The following is an 18223-nucleotide window of genomic DNA, read 5'->3' as shown; positions in this document are numbered from 1 at the left end:
CTACGTTTATTCTAAAGGTTAAAGATTTGTAATAGGCAAGCAATATTTCATTTATATGAAAAATAAAGAAATAAATAACGTTTGGATTTGTTGAATTCGGTTAAAAATTTTCGTCACGAGTCTGTCTCGGTATTATAGAAGAAGGGGTTGAATGCATCGATAACTGATTTGATATAAATGAATTCCTCTCCACTTATTAAACTAAATAAAATTATTGGCTTCCAGAAATCACTAGATTGTGGTTGATTTTTCGATATATTTTTCTTCTTTTTAGTCTACCAAAGCGTCACGCGCATAGTTGTGAAAGCATAGGTAAGTTTAATTTTATCATTCTTAATTCTTGGAGCACGGACATTTTTGACAGTTTTATACACAGTAATGTCTGGTATCATTCAATTTGTTACGTATCGATTTTTCTAAATATATGTTTTATCATATTTCTAAGAAATACGTTGAACTTTTTATTAAGTATTAAATATAAAATAATCAAACGCTCCTTACTTTTTAGAGTGTAAGGATAATTAAAACGGCACGTTGACTTTGAGTGGATTGTATGTGACTTATTTTGTAACTATGTTAGAAAACGTGTTAAATGACGAGTTACAAACTGAGAGTTCGTGAGAATGATGTGATGTTTACAGATTTCTGAAATGTATATTTGCGTGATGTAGAATCTAAGACTACGTTGTCAACCGCGCATACTTTTCATGCGTGCGAGTAACCGTATTCCTGGCAAGTAGAGGTCCTCAGGTACTATACGATTCTCACGTTAGCTCCTCGGCCAGAGGTTTAAAAGTGCACAGGGGCAAGGGGACTCTGCTCTTCTACTCACAACGCCCGGCTTTCAACGCATGGTCATTATTGGTGCGGACCAAAGTCCGAGTGTCGTGAATGGAAGAGTCCCCTTTCCCATGTATACTTTTAAACCTACAGTGGGTAAAAAAAGTATTCATACACTTAGCTTTTTGGCAATAACTTTCTACAAACAGATTATATACTGACAAACCCTGCTTTCATTATTAGTCTACTATCTACAGATATAATGTGGAAACTAACAACTTTTTATAAGGCATAAGACAAAATTTAGACAAGAAATATGAGAGTTTGAAAATTAAAAAAGTATTCATACACTTATAGTTATGATAGAAAATTTATAATTTTTCAAATCCCACTTACATTAATATTTCGTATCCATCCCTTTTGCATCAATAATGGATTGTAGTCTTCTTGGTATGGATTCGACCAGTTTTTTAGTTAATTCTTGTGACATTTTTCCCATTCTTCCAGAAACACTCGTTGTAAATCGTTTCTGTATGTTATTTTTCTTTTTTTTATTTCTAAATCCAATATGAACGATAAATTTTCTATTGGGTTAATGTCAGAGGATTGTGGCGATGTAATTAACTCTTTGAGAACATTATACAACAGCCATTCTCTACCTTTTTTTAGCAGTGTGCTTCGGGCCGTTATCTTGTTGAAAGTAGTAGGTGCCATTCAATCTTAACTTAGGTACATTTTCTGGTAAATTATGACATAACACCTTGATTTAATTCATCGGGTTCATCGTCTCATTGATAAACACAAGATTTCCAACACAATTGTACGTCATGCAACCCCATGCCGTCCTATTACCGCCACCGTCCTTCGGAGTTACTCTAAGATTTTCAGTTTGCAGTTCGGTATTTGGTTTTTTCCAAATAAATTTCTTCCCATCCAAATTTTTAATATTAAATTTACTCTCATCAGAAAAAGTAACACGTTTCCAAAATTCAATTGTTTTACTTATGAACGGCTTTTTCCTCGCATTTTTATCGTATATCTCTGCTGAATGCAAAATGTTTCTAATAATTTGTGGACACACGATCTTCCCAGATGTTGACGCGATATCACCGGACAATGTTCGAACACTAACAAATAAGTGTTTCGTAGCTTCTTTAATAACGTTTCGACGCTCTCTAATTGATAATATCTTTGTCGACCTGACCGCAGCTGATTTTCTGTGGATTTTGTCTCTTCGGATTTTCTAATAATGTATTGAATTGCCGTAAAAAGTAAATTTAACGTTTTCCCAATTTTTCTATAACTTTCCCCGCGTTCTTGAAGGAAAATAACGCGATCGCGCATGGATACGGATATTTCACGTTCCTTCTTTGTTATGATTTCTATGTGAAATTCAACGCCAGACTGGTCCTAGATGTGTATTTTTCTAAGAATTTAGCAGTAGAATAATGTGTACAAATACTCTTTTGACTTTCAAACTTTTGGATTTCTTAAATAACTTTTTTCCTTACTCATTAAAAAATTGTATAATTTGCACATCACCTTTGTAAAAAATAGTCTATTAATGGAAGTAATTTTTATCGATGTATCATTCGTTTGCATAAAGTTATCATAAAAAAACTAGGTGTACGAATACTTTTTTACCCATAGTATGACCGATGGAGCTGACGTGAGAGACGTATAATACAGGGATCCGTGCGCCGTGCTGGTCGAAAAGTTCTCGACTTGTGTTTGCTGTGATCACAGAAGAAAAGTCGCGATACAGAACAATGGACACTACGTGCCGCTACAGGAAGAATAGGAATTTAGGGAGTTTGCATTGGACTGTGCCTTCCTGTCTTGTGGTTTGTTAATTTACCTTAAAGTCGCATTTATGGAGTTGAAATGTTTCGACTGAATTGGTTGAGAGTGCGATTGATCGCGTCGGATTTTAATGGTTCTTCGAACGGCGAGGATTTTTGTCGCCGACAATTGTTCCGCGACGCAAGTTAAACAAAGTCTTTGAAAATCAGAATAAAAGTAAATTAGTAAGAGAAATAGCTTACCTCTCTGCCTATCGTAAGCGTTTATACATTCGCTGGTCATGAATTGACTAATTAGGGCGGTTTTTCCAACACCCCTTGCGCCCAGCATCGCCACAGTGTAGGAGGTAATCTCTTTGGCAGGCGCTGCATTTTTCTCTTCAGATTCTGAATTGGCAGGCGCTAAGGAATTCGATCTTGACCTTCTTCTTCTGAAGGAGTCGCCTCTGTTAACGACACCTGTAACATGACAACAGAAACCCGGAACTTAAACACTGTTTCATTATTCAGTCTTTCTCTTTAAACTATGAAATATAATGCTGTATAGAAATTAGGGTAAGTCTAGAAGAGATGATCCACTACCTTTAAAAAAAACTATTACATCACAAATATCATTGATACCTAACAAAAAGAAATATACTTATGAAAGCCAATACGTATAAGAAGAATAGTTAAATAGGCCTTTATGCATAGGAAAATATACTCATTTGACAATTTAAATGAGATCGAGCCATCTCACCCGCGGATCTATCACTCTTAACTTATTTTAATTACCTTAATTGGTTTGTGTTTTAGTGAAAAATGACTGTAAACTATACAAGGTGAAGCAATTTACTTTGACCTTTATTTTTATCGGTTGGTAAGTACCCTAATAATGTACATGTTACAATTTTATGTATTCGTTTAAATCTTTAAAGAATAAAAGTTGTACCTTTCTTCCAATTTTACCACATATGCAAGGGATATAATAATAAATATATAATGTTTGTATATTAGTTTGCTCCTTAACTTTCATTCAGAAGCATATTATAATTGGAAATATAAAAGTATTAAGTACATTAATTTGCATTGGCAATATTGTATTTTACCAGGTTATAAGGTAAAATCCAATTTTCACGTGTTCAGTCAATATCGAGCGTGCAAGCTAACCTGCAATTTGAGGGTAATTACCTACATGTTTGCGGTTGTAATCTATTAACACGTGAAAGAAGATGATAGAATTACTCGGATATGATTCCATTCACGCTAATTAACGTGGAAAGTAGGAAAATTACTTGCTTCTTAAAACCAATTCCATTTTGCGCTAGTCCATATAAACGGTTCTTTTATCATTTATGTAATTGACTTTCTCAATATTCAATCATTTTTTCTTTTAAGTAAAACACAGAGTCCTTGCATGTTTTTAACATCTCTAAGAAAACTAGTTTATAATTCTTAATTTTAATTTAAAGAAAATTTAATTTTAATTTCATATGTATTAAATAAAGACGAAGAATTCTACATGTAAGGACATACGTACTTAGGTAGGTAGGCATATAAGCAAATAGTCTAATTTTAAGATGCATTTAAATTTTACACGATACTTTTGACATCTGATTTTGAATAGTATTCCATCCGTAGTAAATTATGCGCGTATTTTGTCGTTGTTCAATATACGAAAGAAAGAAAAATATTGGCGGTTCGAAGAAACAAAGCGAAGCTTGTCGTTTACGTTACGGATTTAAATCTGAGTTAGCTATGCATGAGGTCCCGGGTTCGCCAAGCGAAACGTATACTTTATTCGTTTCTTTGTTCATTCGATTGTAAATAAATAAACTAGTTGAAATGCATGGGTGCAGACATAGATTTTAGGTCAAGGTCCTTCATGCGTGTTGGGACATGTAAAAAACATGTTTTGAAAACTTAAACTCGATTTAACTCATTTAAAGACCCAAAATACGTATACTGTGAATACTTACGCAGATTCATATTTTTTCATTTATTAACAGATTCAATAGGTTAAAACTAGAGTAAAGGATATATTAACTGTTCACTGCGATCTTGGAAACCAATCGATTCGAATTTTTTATATGATTGATCCATTAATGTCTACATTAAAAGAAATTAGTTGTTGATAGTTAGGATTGATTTTGAATAAAATTAATATTCATGTGTTAATTATTAAGATCAATCATTAATTAATAATGGTTGGTTAAAAATATTGATTATTAACCCTTTGAACTATAATTATTTTTCTAGTTTGTTCTGTGCTAGCACTAATTTAATTTTTCTGGCTTTGGTGTTTCATTTTAAGTATGAAGTTTAAAAGTTTAGGTTTTTGTTAAGAAAAGTACGGTAGAATAAATAAATGGTAGAATAAGAAACGACTAAAAACAAGAATTATATACATTTGTGACGTTGTTATAGAAATTAACATGCTGATTGTGCATATTACTTCGTACACGTTCCCTACACTTAATCCAATATATCTTAAATTGTTTCAAAGCGTTGTTTGCCACCAGCACGTGCTAGAATTGAAGCAAACGCAACGAATTTGTAGTTAGTCTAAAATACGTTATTTGGAATTTCACATTTAAAATGGCAAGCTACGCTTGGAAATTCAAATGTCTTCATTATTATTAGTCTCTAAGGTGTATAAATTCAGTATTTAACGTACTTTAGATTATTATATTGCATTTTGTTCATTTATCGTACCCACTTTGAAATCCTTCGAAATGGGGCTATTCGAATCAAATCGTGCGGGGTAAATCGGGTTTCCTCGGTATCTCATTTTTTCATGTCTATGGTTATAAATATCATGATTATTTACCTATACGCGTACAAAAAGACACAAATTAGGGATTCACGGAGCCCAGGAACAATAAAAGACACAATAATAACAGTTCACTCCAATGAACTGACCCTGAGATTTTGGGCGAATCGGATATTTCTCACTTTTCAGTCTTTTGCTTATAATACGAAGGTTTTTAAGTTTTCTAATAATTTTTTTCACTGATATTGAAGCTGAACGTCCATTAATAAGAAATCTATGAAAAAAATGTTGATTCTAAGTTTTAACTATTAATTTTTGCTGTTAAATCTGAACTGATTCGATTCGCCTCGGTCTACTCTACTTTTTAAAATATTCTTTTACATACAAAAATAGCTTCATGTCACAAGTTTCATAGAAGTATATTGTTGTTCGCGGTTATTACATGTAATTTATTAACTAACCGATCTTCTTGATCTGATGTTGTAGGTCTTCCCCGCCGTTTCGTACCTTATCGAAAATTCCCCACGAGTGACTCTACTATAATAGTTTGCGAATGAAATGTGTATGTTTCATAGGTTTCATGTTATACCTATCGCGGTGTTTTATGCAAAATAAATTAATTAATGGAGCAGAATTCTAGGCGCTGAAAGAATAATTTCCTTCAGCATTTTATAGATTTCCGCATAAAATACTGATCTAAGATCTAAAAAACTATTTGAGATTTCTGCACTTCTTTCTTAATTTCTCCGCGTCTAATTCTTGTAATAGTTTTCATTGTTGGTGTTCCAATCTCTACTTAGCTCGTGATGACACCGCCTATCCGTAAGATAATACTTTTTAGTAGGTTTGTCATGCCAGGGGTAACTTAAGAGTTCTAGGGAGAAATAGTTTTGTCACGGTACAGGCGGCTTCATAGAGTGCAAAGGGTTAATTAATGATAGTTAACTTTTAATCGAAATTTAATATAAATTTTATTTCATGTGTAAAGTAAATGCTCAGGTATATATGTATTATCTATAATCTATTTAAAATATTTCTCCTCTTTTCTAATTTCTTTGTTGTTTGCATTTACAAACAGAATCATCATCATTAAAATAATCATTAAAATGTAGAGAAAAAGATCAATAAGTTTTTGCATGTTTATAACATTAATCCAAAATGTGTCACTAAAAGTGTAATTACGAACGCTATTTTGCATTCATAAAGTTTGTGTAATTCGGAATAAAAATATTTTACGAAGGCAGTCGTCATTAATTCTTTTGAATCTTTTCCACATACAAAACGTAAAATCAATACAGACTTTTAATGATATTATCATTCTTAAATTGCTTTTGCGAAATGGTAAAAAATTTGAAGTTTGTCTCTGACATGAAAAATGAAACGAATTTTTTCCAGGTACAACCTAGTTTAATGAGAGCTCACATATGTATGTATACACATAGGTATATACATATACGTATATATATCCGTCACTTAATTATCGTTAATTCCAATTATGAGAGGAAAGGCGTGTCTCTGACGGAATGATAAAATCAAGAACTCAATACTCGACAAACTGGAGGGAAATTCTCGAGTAGGCACACATTTCTCGGTGACTAGATCCATTTAACAAATTGCCAGAGGATTTCGAACAGTACCTGTTGAAAATGACAGTGTAACGACAAAGGAATAGCTTCGTGCTCTAGCAATTTAATGAAGGTTTCCGTCGCAAAAGAGCATTAGTCGAGAAGTTACCGGAATTTGTGCGACATCCTACGAAACGCTGGTTTCGCGCAATTAGAATTTTCACCTGGGTACGATCGATTGATACTCGAAGCAGGAATACGCGCAGTGGTTAATAATATTGGACCGCCATCTAACGACAGCTGCAACATTAACAGGCGTCTGAGATTCAGGAGAAGTTTCACAAGATGAAAAATATTATTCTAATATTAAAATATTAGAAAGTTTAGATGTTACAACTAAATTCGATACTGATACTTTACCTAAGAAATCTTCGTTTTTATATTTAACACGTTGGGTACCATGTTATTCATATATGAATGATGTTGTTTGTTGTTCCAATTTCTGCAGTTTTGATAAAAATTATTATAAAGTTATTACATCCATCCCTCCATTTACGAGGAGTATCTGTTCCAAATGGATTCGTTTTACGCGAATGAATATCACGCAAAATAGAGTTTGTCGGTATAAAATGACACAAAGTGTTGGATAGAAAATCTGCTATATGTTTTAAAAATACATGTTTATTTCACATAATTGTAAACTGATATCGCGTATAAACAGTACCGCGTAAACAGAATACTGTTATGTCTGTTAATAAATTTCAAGATTTTATTTTTCGTTCTTTCGTGCCAACATTAAACCTAAAATTAAGTGCATGCAAATATTAGATATATATATATGTAGCCCATTAAACTTATATCGAAATATTTTACACAAAGCTCAAACTATCGAATAACTATTTTCCGATACATTTCTAACTTTAGATTGAATAATTTGCAGAACGATTTACGGAAATATTAATATACAATGCCTCTGTGTATTGCATTTGTATGCTTTTGCTTTTTGCTATATACATATGTACTCTTAAAACCACACATAATATTCATAAAGAAACTGTTAGAATGGAAATCTAATTACTTTGTATGTTCCATGAAACTATTTAATGAGATTCCTGAAATCTACTTTGTTATTGTTCAAATGAAGATTCAAATTGAAGGGAACATTTTAAAAATGCTACGTCCCAGTACTATCCCTCTCGAAGGATGCTCGGAACCTGTTGTCGCACTCCCGGGAAGGCGCAGGTTTTTCCCAGAGCCGTTGTGGGATAACAGAATTGGCCTGCTGAGTGGAACTGACAGATTATCCAAAAAATGAAGGGCGTTCTTCTTAGCAACCCTCGCGCGGAGTGCTTCTCTGAACATCACGCCGGGAAGTGTAACGATTATTAAGAATAGAAAGTGGGATTGATAGTAATGCTACAAAATAATTCAAATGCGCAAAATTATCCTCCATCATAATTTTAGTCACGAATGGAAAATAGGGTTGGAAAATAGGGTGAGTGCGTTTCAGAAAATTCGAGTGTCTGAAAAAGTGCGAAGGCAGAGTGTTTGGAACTGGGCAACAGAACTGTGAAACTGAGGTGCAAAACATAGCGTGTAAGTAAGTACTTACGTGAACGCCTGAATCTTGACTATAGATGGAAGGATCAAAGTGCAAGTGGAAGAAAGGAAGAACGAATGGAGGTAGGCGTTAAAGCAACTGGAAGGAAATGCAGCGCTGGAGGAATTTTCGTGAGTCAACGAGCGAGCGTTACTGTGTGCAGCGATAGCAATCGAGCTGTATTGTTATAGTTTACTTTATTGTTTTTATTAATAAACTCTTTGTTGTTTGTTAAAATCGTGAGTTTTGTGAATCCGTTCACCTTTTTTCACGGCATCGCCCTTTTTATACCTCCCTCGGAGCAAAAATCCTACGTAATTGACATTATAATTTTAAAAAGGTTTTGCAACATTTTATACAGTATTCGAAACCAATTTTTTAAACTGTATAAGAACTCAAAATATTCAAGGTATAGAAGCCTTCTTGTTACTTCCATGGGTGTTACTTAATTTTATTAAATTTTTAAAACAGCATAATACAGAATGGCTATAACATTAAATAGTTATTAAATTAATTCAATATAGATACTACAAATTTTGTAAAGTAATAATAATCAGAGGAACAGGTTATACTTTCCAAATATAATATTTCACCGTTTGAAAGTTTGAAATTACTCGAATAATTATGAGGTGCAGTGCGCGTGCAGTTTCACTTAATTTCTGTAATATATGCATACAGAATCACACAACGTTCACTACGTCTACTGTACACCAGATAATGAGAATTCACCGGCAGTTTTCGGTTTTCAACAAACAATATCCATATTTCAGAAGATAAACAATGTCACTGACAAACAAACAGCTGCCAGCGTGAAATTAATTTTCGTTATTAGATGACGGTATCTGCTTCGCATATTGTAGACGTTGTGCGACGTATTTCGTAGAAACATCGCGCAAATTGTGTTTAAAACTCACGAATATGCATAATTCATTGAAATTTGTATAAATTCGAATAAATTATCAATTTTGCGTCTTACAATATTCAGAAGGTGTTTTCAATCAGCTATTTCATTTGCTTCACTCTCAGTTACTTTTTACGATAACCGCGTTGGTTTAAGAAATACTATAAAAGAAATGTAAGCAAATAAATAATTCCAAAATTTATTTGCCACGTGTATCAAAATTTCGCATAAACATACTCTAAAATCAGATTTAAAATTAAATTATTTTTCTTTACGAGTAATACATATTAATGAATGAGAATGGAGGAAATAATATATTTAGGTAAATATCATAACAATACTTTACTGAACAGAAAATAGCTGGAAATTCTTGATTTTCAAATATACAGCAGTCTCTGGAAATATCGATTTGTAATCAACTCGCGAACCAGAATCGAAATTTGCACATGTCAGTTTCGATACTGTTTGGATGTGCTCAGAAATTTGGCACGATCGAATTGAACATCAGCCATACCTTTTAACTATAATATCTGCTTGGCTTCAATTAACGTGTTTCCTACGTAATTAATCTTAGGGCATAAGTAAATTACACGTCTCTTATTTGTCTTTATTAATTACATTTTGTACGAAGTAATGTTACATCACTATATCCATCTGCTATCCGTTATATTCATAAAAACAAAAACTATCGAACGATCGTTTTATGCAAAGCTTTACAAAATTAAGTAGAAGTAGACGTATGGGTCAGACAGTTATCGATTAAATTCCAAGTCAAGTGGTTAATTCAGTTTCCACGCGTACTTCACCCTGAAAGGGAGGATTTACCCTTCACTGCCGTTGATAGGGAAAATTCGTGCGCATTTCACCACTTCCAGGGTGAACTTAATTACAGATTAGAGTTCATAAATCGACTGCACTCAAATAGGTTGTAATAGGTTGTAATCGATATGTAATAGCTAATACTATCACTTTCTAATTTTCTCGTTAAGCTGCAATCTTTGCTAAGTTTTCAGGTAATTGCTCACGTTCTTCACTAGTTATTACATTATATCTTAGCTATTATATATGCATATATAACATTATGATTACCTATAATATTTATAATATCATATAAAACAATAAAACTTCTCTTTTTCATTTTTCCTGTAGTTTACTATTTACGAGGAAAATGTTGTCAAAATTGTGCGGGAATATGTGTACACATGTACATGTACCATTATTGTGATTATTAATAGGTGAAAAGTGATTGTAGTTTCGATAAAAGTTGTACAGCTACGCTGCTCTTTATACGTTTCTGATTACTTATTGCTTGTTGCAATGTGGACGAAGTTCCGCGCTTGCGAATTGAACGATCCGTTCTGTAATACTCACCCCTAATGCGGAATTAATAGCGATGGAAGAAATTTTATTTTTAGCGAGGAGTAAAATGACTAATACCGGGATGGTATATACCTATCTTACTGAGCAATAACAGAATTACTAATTTGCGGTAATTTGGCAAGAAGTTATAAACGTTTTTTAGATGTTACGACACAGTATAATCTTAAAGTCGTGAATGCGAGCGTTGAAGGAATTATTTCTACGCGTTAATTATCAGTAATGCTTGCGCATTAATGAAAACAACAAAAACCAGTAAGAAAATTTCAATACCATTGCTAAAGTTATTTACAAATGTATTAAAAAATCTGAATTATCAGCTAGTGAAAATTCTATCATTAGTTCATTCTTTTCTATTTCAATTGATGATATCATTTATATCGTCGAAGTTGGTTTTCATACGTGTATTAATATCATTCATAAAAAAACTCAACTTTCAGTTCAATATTTACCAAAATTGTACTGCAATTGACGGTTTGTGCAACACGTGTGAAATCTCGAATGAAATGCCGACAATATGTACGTATGTATGTATACAATGGCCTCCGCAACAGCAATTTGAGGCAACGTGCAGCTAGTCCAATTAAAGTATCTGCAATTCTTCTCGCATCGTTTCCTATTACAAATTAAAGTATTAATTTTCATGCCGCCTGTATCTTTCCAACGGTTAAATTTTAATTCACATTTATTTGTTCTTCCTCGGGATTTTCTATTTCTGATATCAGTAAATGTATCTTAATTTCTTAGGACACGTTTTTTGGTATGTATTATTTTGTTTTCATTTATTTGTCAAGATAAAATTGTTATTATTTCATTTAGTGGGATCAAACTTTTTCATGTACGTATAAAAAAGTAAACACACTTTTGAATTCAGTAAGTCAATAATGTTCAACGCTATATTTCGTCAATTTAATCGAATAAAATATAACAGAAATGAACATTAAGAATTTTTCAGTAGCGTATTTAAATTAAATACATTATTGTTTATACTAATTTATTTCTTAAACATGTTGTTCAATATATTCAAATTAATAAAAATAATAAATCAAGAGGCATTTACTCTAAAGATTTTAATATGCTTGTTAATTCTTCTCAATGTAATTGAATGAATAATACAATTTTTTAATAAATTTTTGATATTTAATAACCTATTAATCGAACACTCTTTCATTTACTTAACCTTGTAATTGTTTTTTATTGTATCCATGTATCAGAATGGTCTCTATATTTCAGTGTACTCATGATCAGATGTCTTTATGTTTTGAATTTCTAGTAATATTCAGTCTCGCTATGAAGTGTTCAACACTTTTGAACAATAGAAATGGTCGTTTCAAACCTAATTGAAATTCGAACATTAAATAGTAATTTTATTTTACATGTAAATTAATTACGATTATATTATGTAGCTTTAATTATGAAATCATGAATTTTCATGCTATCCAAGAAGTATTATTATATACTGCGTCTACTTAACCTTCAGTAAATGTTTCGCCGAATAAAAGAGCTATTATTTTCCTTGAGTTAACAGACTGTATTTTTAAGTGAATTTTAGATTGGACGAAGAGTAGGAAACAATACCATTTTATTCGTATCTCACATTTGACTATGTACTCTTCACACATAACTAAATGCATGAAAATGGATTAATATTTGAACATAAAAATTAATAAAAGAGCTGCTCTCATTTAAGAATTGTTTAAGTAAATGGAAATTTATAAAATTCAATAGCATTACTAGATTTCTTATTAAAAAGTGCACAATTTTTCCATTTATACCGTTCTAGCTTTAACAGAATTCAAAATATTCGCTACCTTGAGGTTAACGTTTCTACCTTCAATCTTGGAAATTATATTTATTTATTTCTTCTTCACATAAACAATGGTTAATGAAAAAGATCAAATCAAATATTTTTGAGAATTATTTCTTACCAAAGTAGCAATAAAATCAATGCTTATCACTTCGATCAATTCTTCGGTGGTATTATAACATTAAGATTTCATTCAGAAATTATTTCTGACTGAACATTCTTTTTCGACACATGTTTGAAACCATACAAGCAATAAAGTTAATTTCAGTAACCTAAAACAAAACTCTTTTAATTTACTTCTTTTCTAAAATTCGAAATACAGTTTACTCTATTACAACAAGATATCACAGCACACGATAATGGTTTCCAAGTCGATTGACACACTTCAATAGAAAAGTTTGTTTTAACGTATGTCGACCAATAACAGCCTATTTACTCTTAGAATTATGTAATAATGAATTATGTACCAACAAAACTAATTACATATTTAACTATTGGTGGCCACTAATGACTTTACTCTTAATGTGGCCACGTTAAATTAAACTCAAATAAATGAACAAGAGCTCGCGCTGTTTTCTTCAAATTTTTTACGCTTGGGAATTTGTGTGTCCATAAATTAGAATCCAATGTAAACGCATTAGTGCTAGTCAATCGGCGATCGACGGGTTTACTTTCTGGCTTTCTGGACCAGTTATTTTCACCGTTGATTTCAGCCCTGTTGATTACAATCGATGCCGGTAGCATCGGTTTCGAGAATCCATTAACTCTCACCAGTCACCATTTAGAGGACGATTCCTTTGTACATATTCTCCGAAGTACCGAGGATATTTGTCTTCCGCCGCGAAACATAAGAGCACTGTATTAAAGTTGCCTCTAGGTATTTACGTCAGACCGTGCTTCCAGTTCAAGTGCAGCGTAAGGTATACTCGTTAGCCGAATATTAACAATGCAACTTGTTTTTAACTCTTAAATGATCAGTTGAGTTTATTGGAGTCAATTTGACCTTTAAATGAATTGTTTACCGCCAGTTTTGATAAATGACTTCATCAGACACTATCCGTCATTTTTATCAAATTTTTTTTATATACGAATTATCCATTTGGACGTCGCCTCTATTATTTATATTATTTCTAAATTAAAATGGTTTTTGTCGATATAAGTAGTTTCATGCATTTGTCAACAATCATAACGTTGTTTATTATTTTTTTATGTGGCTTAGTAATTGTACACTGAGAAAGCAACAATGTAGACAGTCAAAATGAAAATATTATAGGAGAAAGAGAATATTTTATTGAAACAGTATAATTATTTCACCACGGCTCACGATAAAACAATCCACGTCAATCAAACAACGCGCACACTATTTATACCCTCGGATGCTCTTGTCTCATTCACACACTTTCTAGAACATTCTTTTATCACCATGCATTAACTTTACGTATATTTGGAATATTCTAGATTCATGAAAAATGAACATTATTAACATAAAAATCAATATAGAGGAAATCAATTTGGTTTAGAATATTCGAATGCTTTGAACATTTATTCAAAACGCGCTCACACGCACAGTCGCGTCATCTATCTATTGCACACACATTCATCACTCATCAATATATCTATTCTGACACTCAAATACATCCATTCCCGCAATATTTTACTATAACTTTAATTTATTTGTATTGTAAAAAACTTGTTAGTCGGCAATTAAAATTCTTCTCTTATTCCGAACAAAAAATAAAACTAATAAAATGAGAATCTGCTTAAAGATTCACAATGGAACAGTAAACGAAACAGGAATTGTATGAATGGAAATCAATATTATTCCTCCAGAAACATAAACGAAAAAGCAACAACAATACAGATATCAAACGAACCAAGCTTCTGTCATCAGTGCACTATGGCTTTTACACATTTACAGCGAATCACAAAGATATTCGGACACTAGAATGTGCTTAACTTTAACCGCCCATATCTTAGTTAATTATAGAGTGTTTATTGTACTTTACAAATGTGTACAACTTAATTACTTAACTTATTGTAGTACAGTAATGTGATAAATTAAATGAGCTCATAGTCATTTTTCGCGTTACAAAAATATTCGAGCAGTTAATCTCTTTTGCAATTTATTTACAAATACCGCGTGAATAGTTCGAGGAAATGTGTGTTTCGGAGAGTAGTTTTGTTTACAAATACGATGTTATCTGATTTAGTACCAAGTAGTCAGTCCTGCCGTAGTTTACTTACTATACTGCCGTTTATCGTGAAAATGTCTCACAAAAGTAAAAATATTTCATTTAATATTCGCCAATTAGTAATTTTTATTCGCGAAAAAGGAAACTCGTATCGACAAATCGCTATTATGCTTAATCTTTAAAAAAGCATAGTGGCAGATATTGTTAATAGATTTAAGAATGAAGAGAGAATTGAATCACTTCAGCAAAATGGTTGAACAAAAATAATAAATAAAAGAGAAAAACAGTTCTGCATTGGCAGCTAAATTTCGAGAAGAAAGTGGGAAATTTGTAAAGGCAGAGACAGTTCGACAACTACTTAAAGAGAATAGGTGGAGAGTGGCAATAAAGAAACCGTACATCAGTGTAGTAAATAAAAAGAAACGTTTAACTTTCGCAAACGGAATGATTTTGAAGGAAGAGTCATGGTGGATCAACGTCGTTTTCGTTGACGAATCTAAGTTCAATATATTTGGTTCGGATGGACGATATATGGAGTGGTGTAGGCGAAATGAAGCCTCAAAACCGAAAAATTTGCAAACTACTGTCGAACATGGTGGTGAACATGTTATGGTCTGGAATGTATATCGAGCAGAGGAGTAAGAAAACTTATCTTTATTGAAGTCGTCACGGAGAAGACAAATATTTATGTATTTTAAACAATTTAGTATCGAGTGCAGTTAATATGAGTATTGAAAAAAGCTTCAAATTCTACTAGGATACCGATCCGAAGCATAAAGCAAGGATCGTACTCGAATATTTGCTATATAACTGTCCAAAAGTCCTACACTCCTCTTCTCGATCCCCAGATCTTAACCTTCTAGAGAATCTATGGGATAATTTAAGCAGAAGAATAAAAACAATGTCGGTAAGGAATAAAGAAGAATTAAAACAAATATAAAATATTTGAAAAAAAATTATATTTAATATGCCAAAACGATTAAAACAAGTGATAAAGCAAGAAGGTTACAAGTGAAAGTTAAAAGTGAAATTTTGGTTTATATAATATGAATTATGTATAATGTCCGAATATTTTTGTAACGCAAAAAATTACTTTCATCTCATTTAATTTATAATATTACTGTACCACAGCAAGTTAGGTAATTAAGTTGTACATACTTGTAATTTACAATAAATACTCTATTGAAAGAAATAAGTTTGAGTTAATTTTTTTCATAAGTAACAAAGATATAGATGATTAATTCAAGTATACCTTAGTGTCCGAATATTTTTGTGATTCACTGTGTGTCAAATATCAATATGAAGAAAACAATGCAGTAAAACAATTCATACAAATCGAGGAAATATTTTCAATCTTCTATGTAAATGATAAAAACAAATACTTATTTATAGCTTGTATTCTTCAATCATTTATTAATGTTTATAAACATGATCACTAGCGACCACAAAACGTACACGATTTTGATAAATAAACAAATATGAAATTAAAAGAAACTTTGGAAGATTGCACGATTTCAGAAAACTAGAATCTCGGTGAATGTACCTACCGACTGTGTCTGGGTATTGCATTAATGCAGACGCGATAAAATGAATGTGTTTCTCGCGACACGCGTTTCGGTGTTGGTGTTCACGATATGCGCCGAACAACGTGCGTCCTGTTTAGCGGCTGAAAACTCCGATATCCGACCGTCCGCCCGTCCAGCTATACGCTGGCTTTGTCCCGTTGACTCCTTTCGCGCGAAACACAATCGGACGTGCGCTACTTGCGTTCGTTATGACATCTCCGAGAGAATTATACTTGTAGAATCGATCCAACAAAGACAATCACGGCTAAAGCACAACTTGACACTAGAATAATCCCACTTCCGGCCTGGTTTATGACTGAATCTGACCAGAGCATTTCAGAGTTAAACAAGAAAAATGTACAGTAAGCTGACTGTCGTTATATTTAAACAGTTTATACTACTTTTCTTTGAACATTAATAGTAGAACTTCTATGTGTATGACTGATTTTACTGTGTAACACGTTCCGTGCCAGACCGTTTTTTGAAGACATTCCGTTCAGGCCGCGTGGGGCGTATACGCCCCACGCTTTACAATTGTATTGTTTTGTTTCTGGAGTATGCCTTACTATAATTAAAATAATGCAAACCTCATAACTGTCAAGAAAAAGGTGTATAGTTTAAGACGCATAACACAACAAAGTAATAAATTAATTTTTTTAGGAATTAGTTTAACAAATACCTGGCTGAACATTACTCTACCGAGCGAGTCGCATCCTCCAATTTTAGTTAAAATATATTTAATATTATATTTATGTGACAAGTTTGTTATAATCAGGAAGGGATATTACGGTGAACATTGTTAAAACATGGCAAACATAAATGTGGTTTATCCACACAATTATTACAGAATGTTGCAACTTTCACAGTTTCTTGCCGATTGGGAACCGTATTTTTTAACGTTAAAACAAATCGCAGTAAAAAAAATTACTACCACGCCGCGTGGGTCGTATACGCCCCACGATCAAATAAACGCCGCGACAATAGTATTAAGATGCCCATAATTGACTGCATAATACATTTTTAACAAATTCTTCATTTTACAATGACAATACCCAATGGCTTGGACGGAAAGTTTAGTGTGGGGCGTATACGCCCCACGCGGCACGGAACGTGTTAACTTATGTAGAGAAACAGAAAGGGAAATAAGGTAGGGTGAAGCTAATAATCCCGTTTTTCGTATATATGAAGCTTACTAACAACGATTTGCAGATGTCTTTTTCTATTTTGTGTAAACCATAACTATCGTACTTTGCTTTTACACTGTTTTATAATTGATACTGGTATGTTCTGTTAACCCTCTGCCGGTAATGACCTTTTATGGTCAGACCTGATTTATTATTGTTGTGCGTTCTCTAGAAATCCGGAAAAGATTTGAAAATTTCAAATATGATCCCTACTTTAATGTACCAATGACACTTTAGCAAAATCTTCATATCATTTTACAATAGAAATTAAAAATCGAGGCGAAGTCATGAAAAAATGAGATTCTGTTTAAAGGTGCATAACTTTGTAATAAACAAATATTTAAAAAAAAATATTATAAGGTTTTACTTATAAGACTATAGTCTTTCGAAGAAATATGAAGAGATTCGACAGTCCTTGAAAAGGTATAATTATTTTAAGACTTCAATTTGGGAGATTTTTTAGCAGGTCACATCTGATCCTCGATTTACGTGGCACTTTTTTTACACGAGTTTCTTTTTTACGCGTTGAATTGAAACACTATTTACGCAATAGTTCTTACGCGCGATCTGAATTCAGTAACACCGAATAAAATGTACTTTTGTTTGCTGAAATGTCATTATTATTACTTCTTTTATTTGGACATGTGAAATACGTATGTATTTCTAAAACTTCTATCAGCTTTTCTTTTCAATATTTT

At 32.4% G+C, this 18223-nt stretch overlaps 2 protein-coding genes across 4 annotated transcripts in view; one reads left to right on the top strand and one right to left on the bottom strand.

Annotated features, from left to right (window-relative positions):
- Nucleotides 1–18223, bottom strand: part of Rgk3 (Rad, Gem/Kir family member 3) — a 143092-nt gene that overhangs the window by 41688 nt on the left and 83181 nt on the right. The window contains exon 4 of the mRNA XM_031981124.2: nucleotides 2826–3041. Within this exon, the coding sequence (XP_031836984.1) occupies nucleotides 2826–3041 (216 nt within the window). The remainder of the gene's footprint in view (nucleotides 1–2825; nucleotides 3042–18223) is intronic.
- Nucleotides 1–18223, top strand: part of LOC116424216 (uncharacterized) — a 185951-nt gene that overhangs the window by 96679 nt on the left and 71049 nt on the right. The window lies entirely within an intron of this gene.

Source organism: Nomia melanderi, chromosome 7 (assembly GCF_051020985.1).
Source record: "Nomia melanderi isolate GNS246 chromosome 7, iyNomMela1, whole genome shotgun sequence".
Classification (NCBI taxonomy): Eukaryota; Metazoa; Arthropoda; class Insecta; order Hymenoptera; family Halictidae; genus Nomia; species Nomia melanderi.
This window is presented reverse-complemented; position numbering and strand designations above follow the sequence as displayed.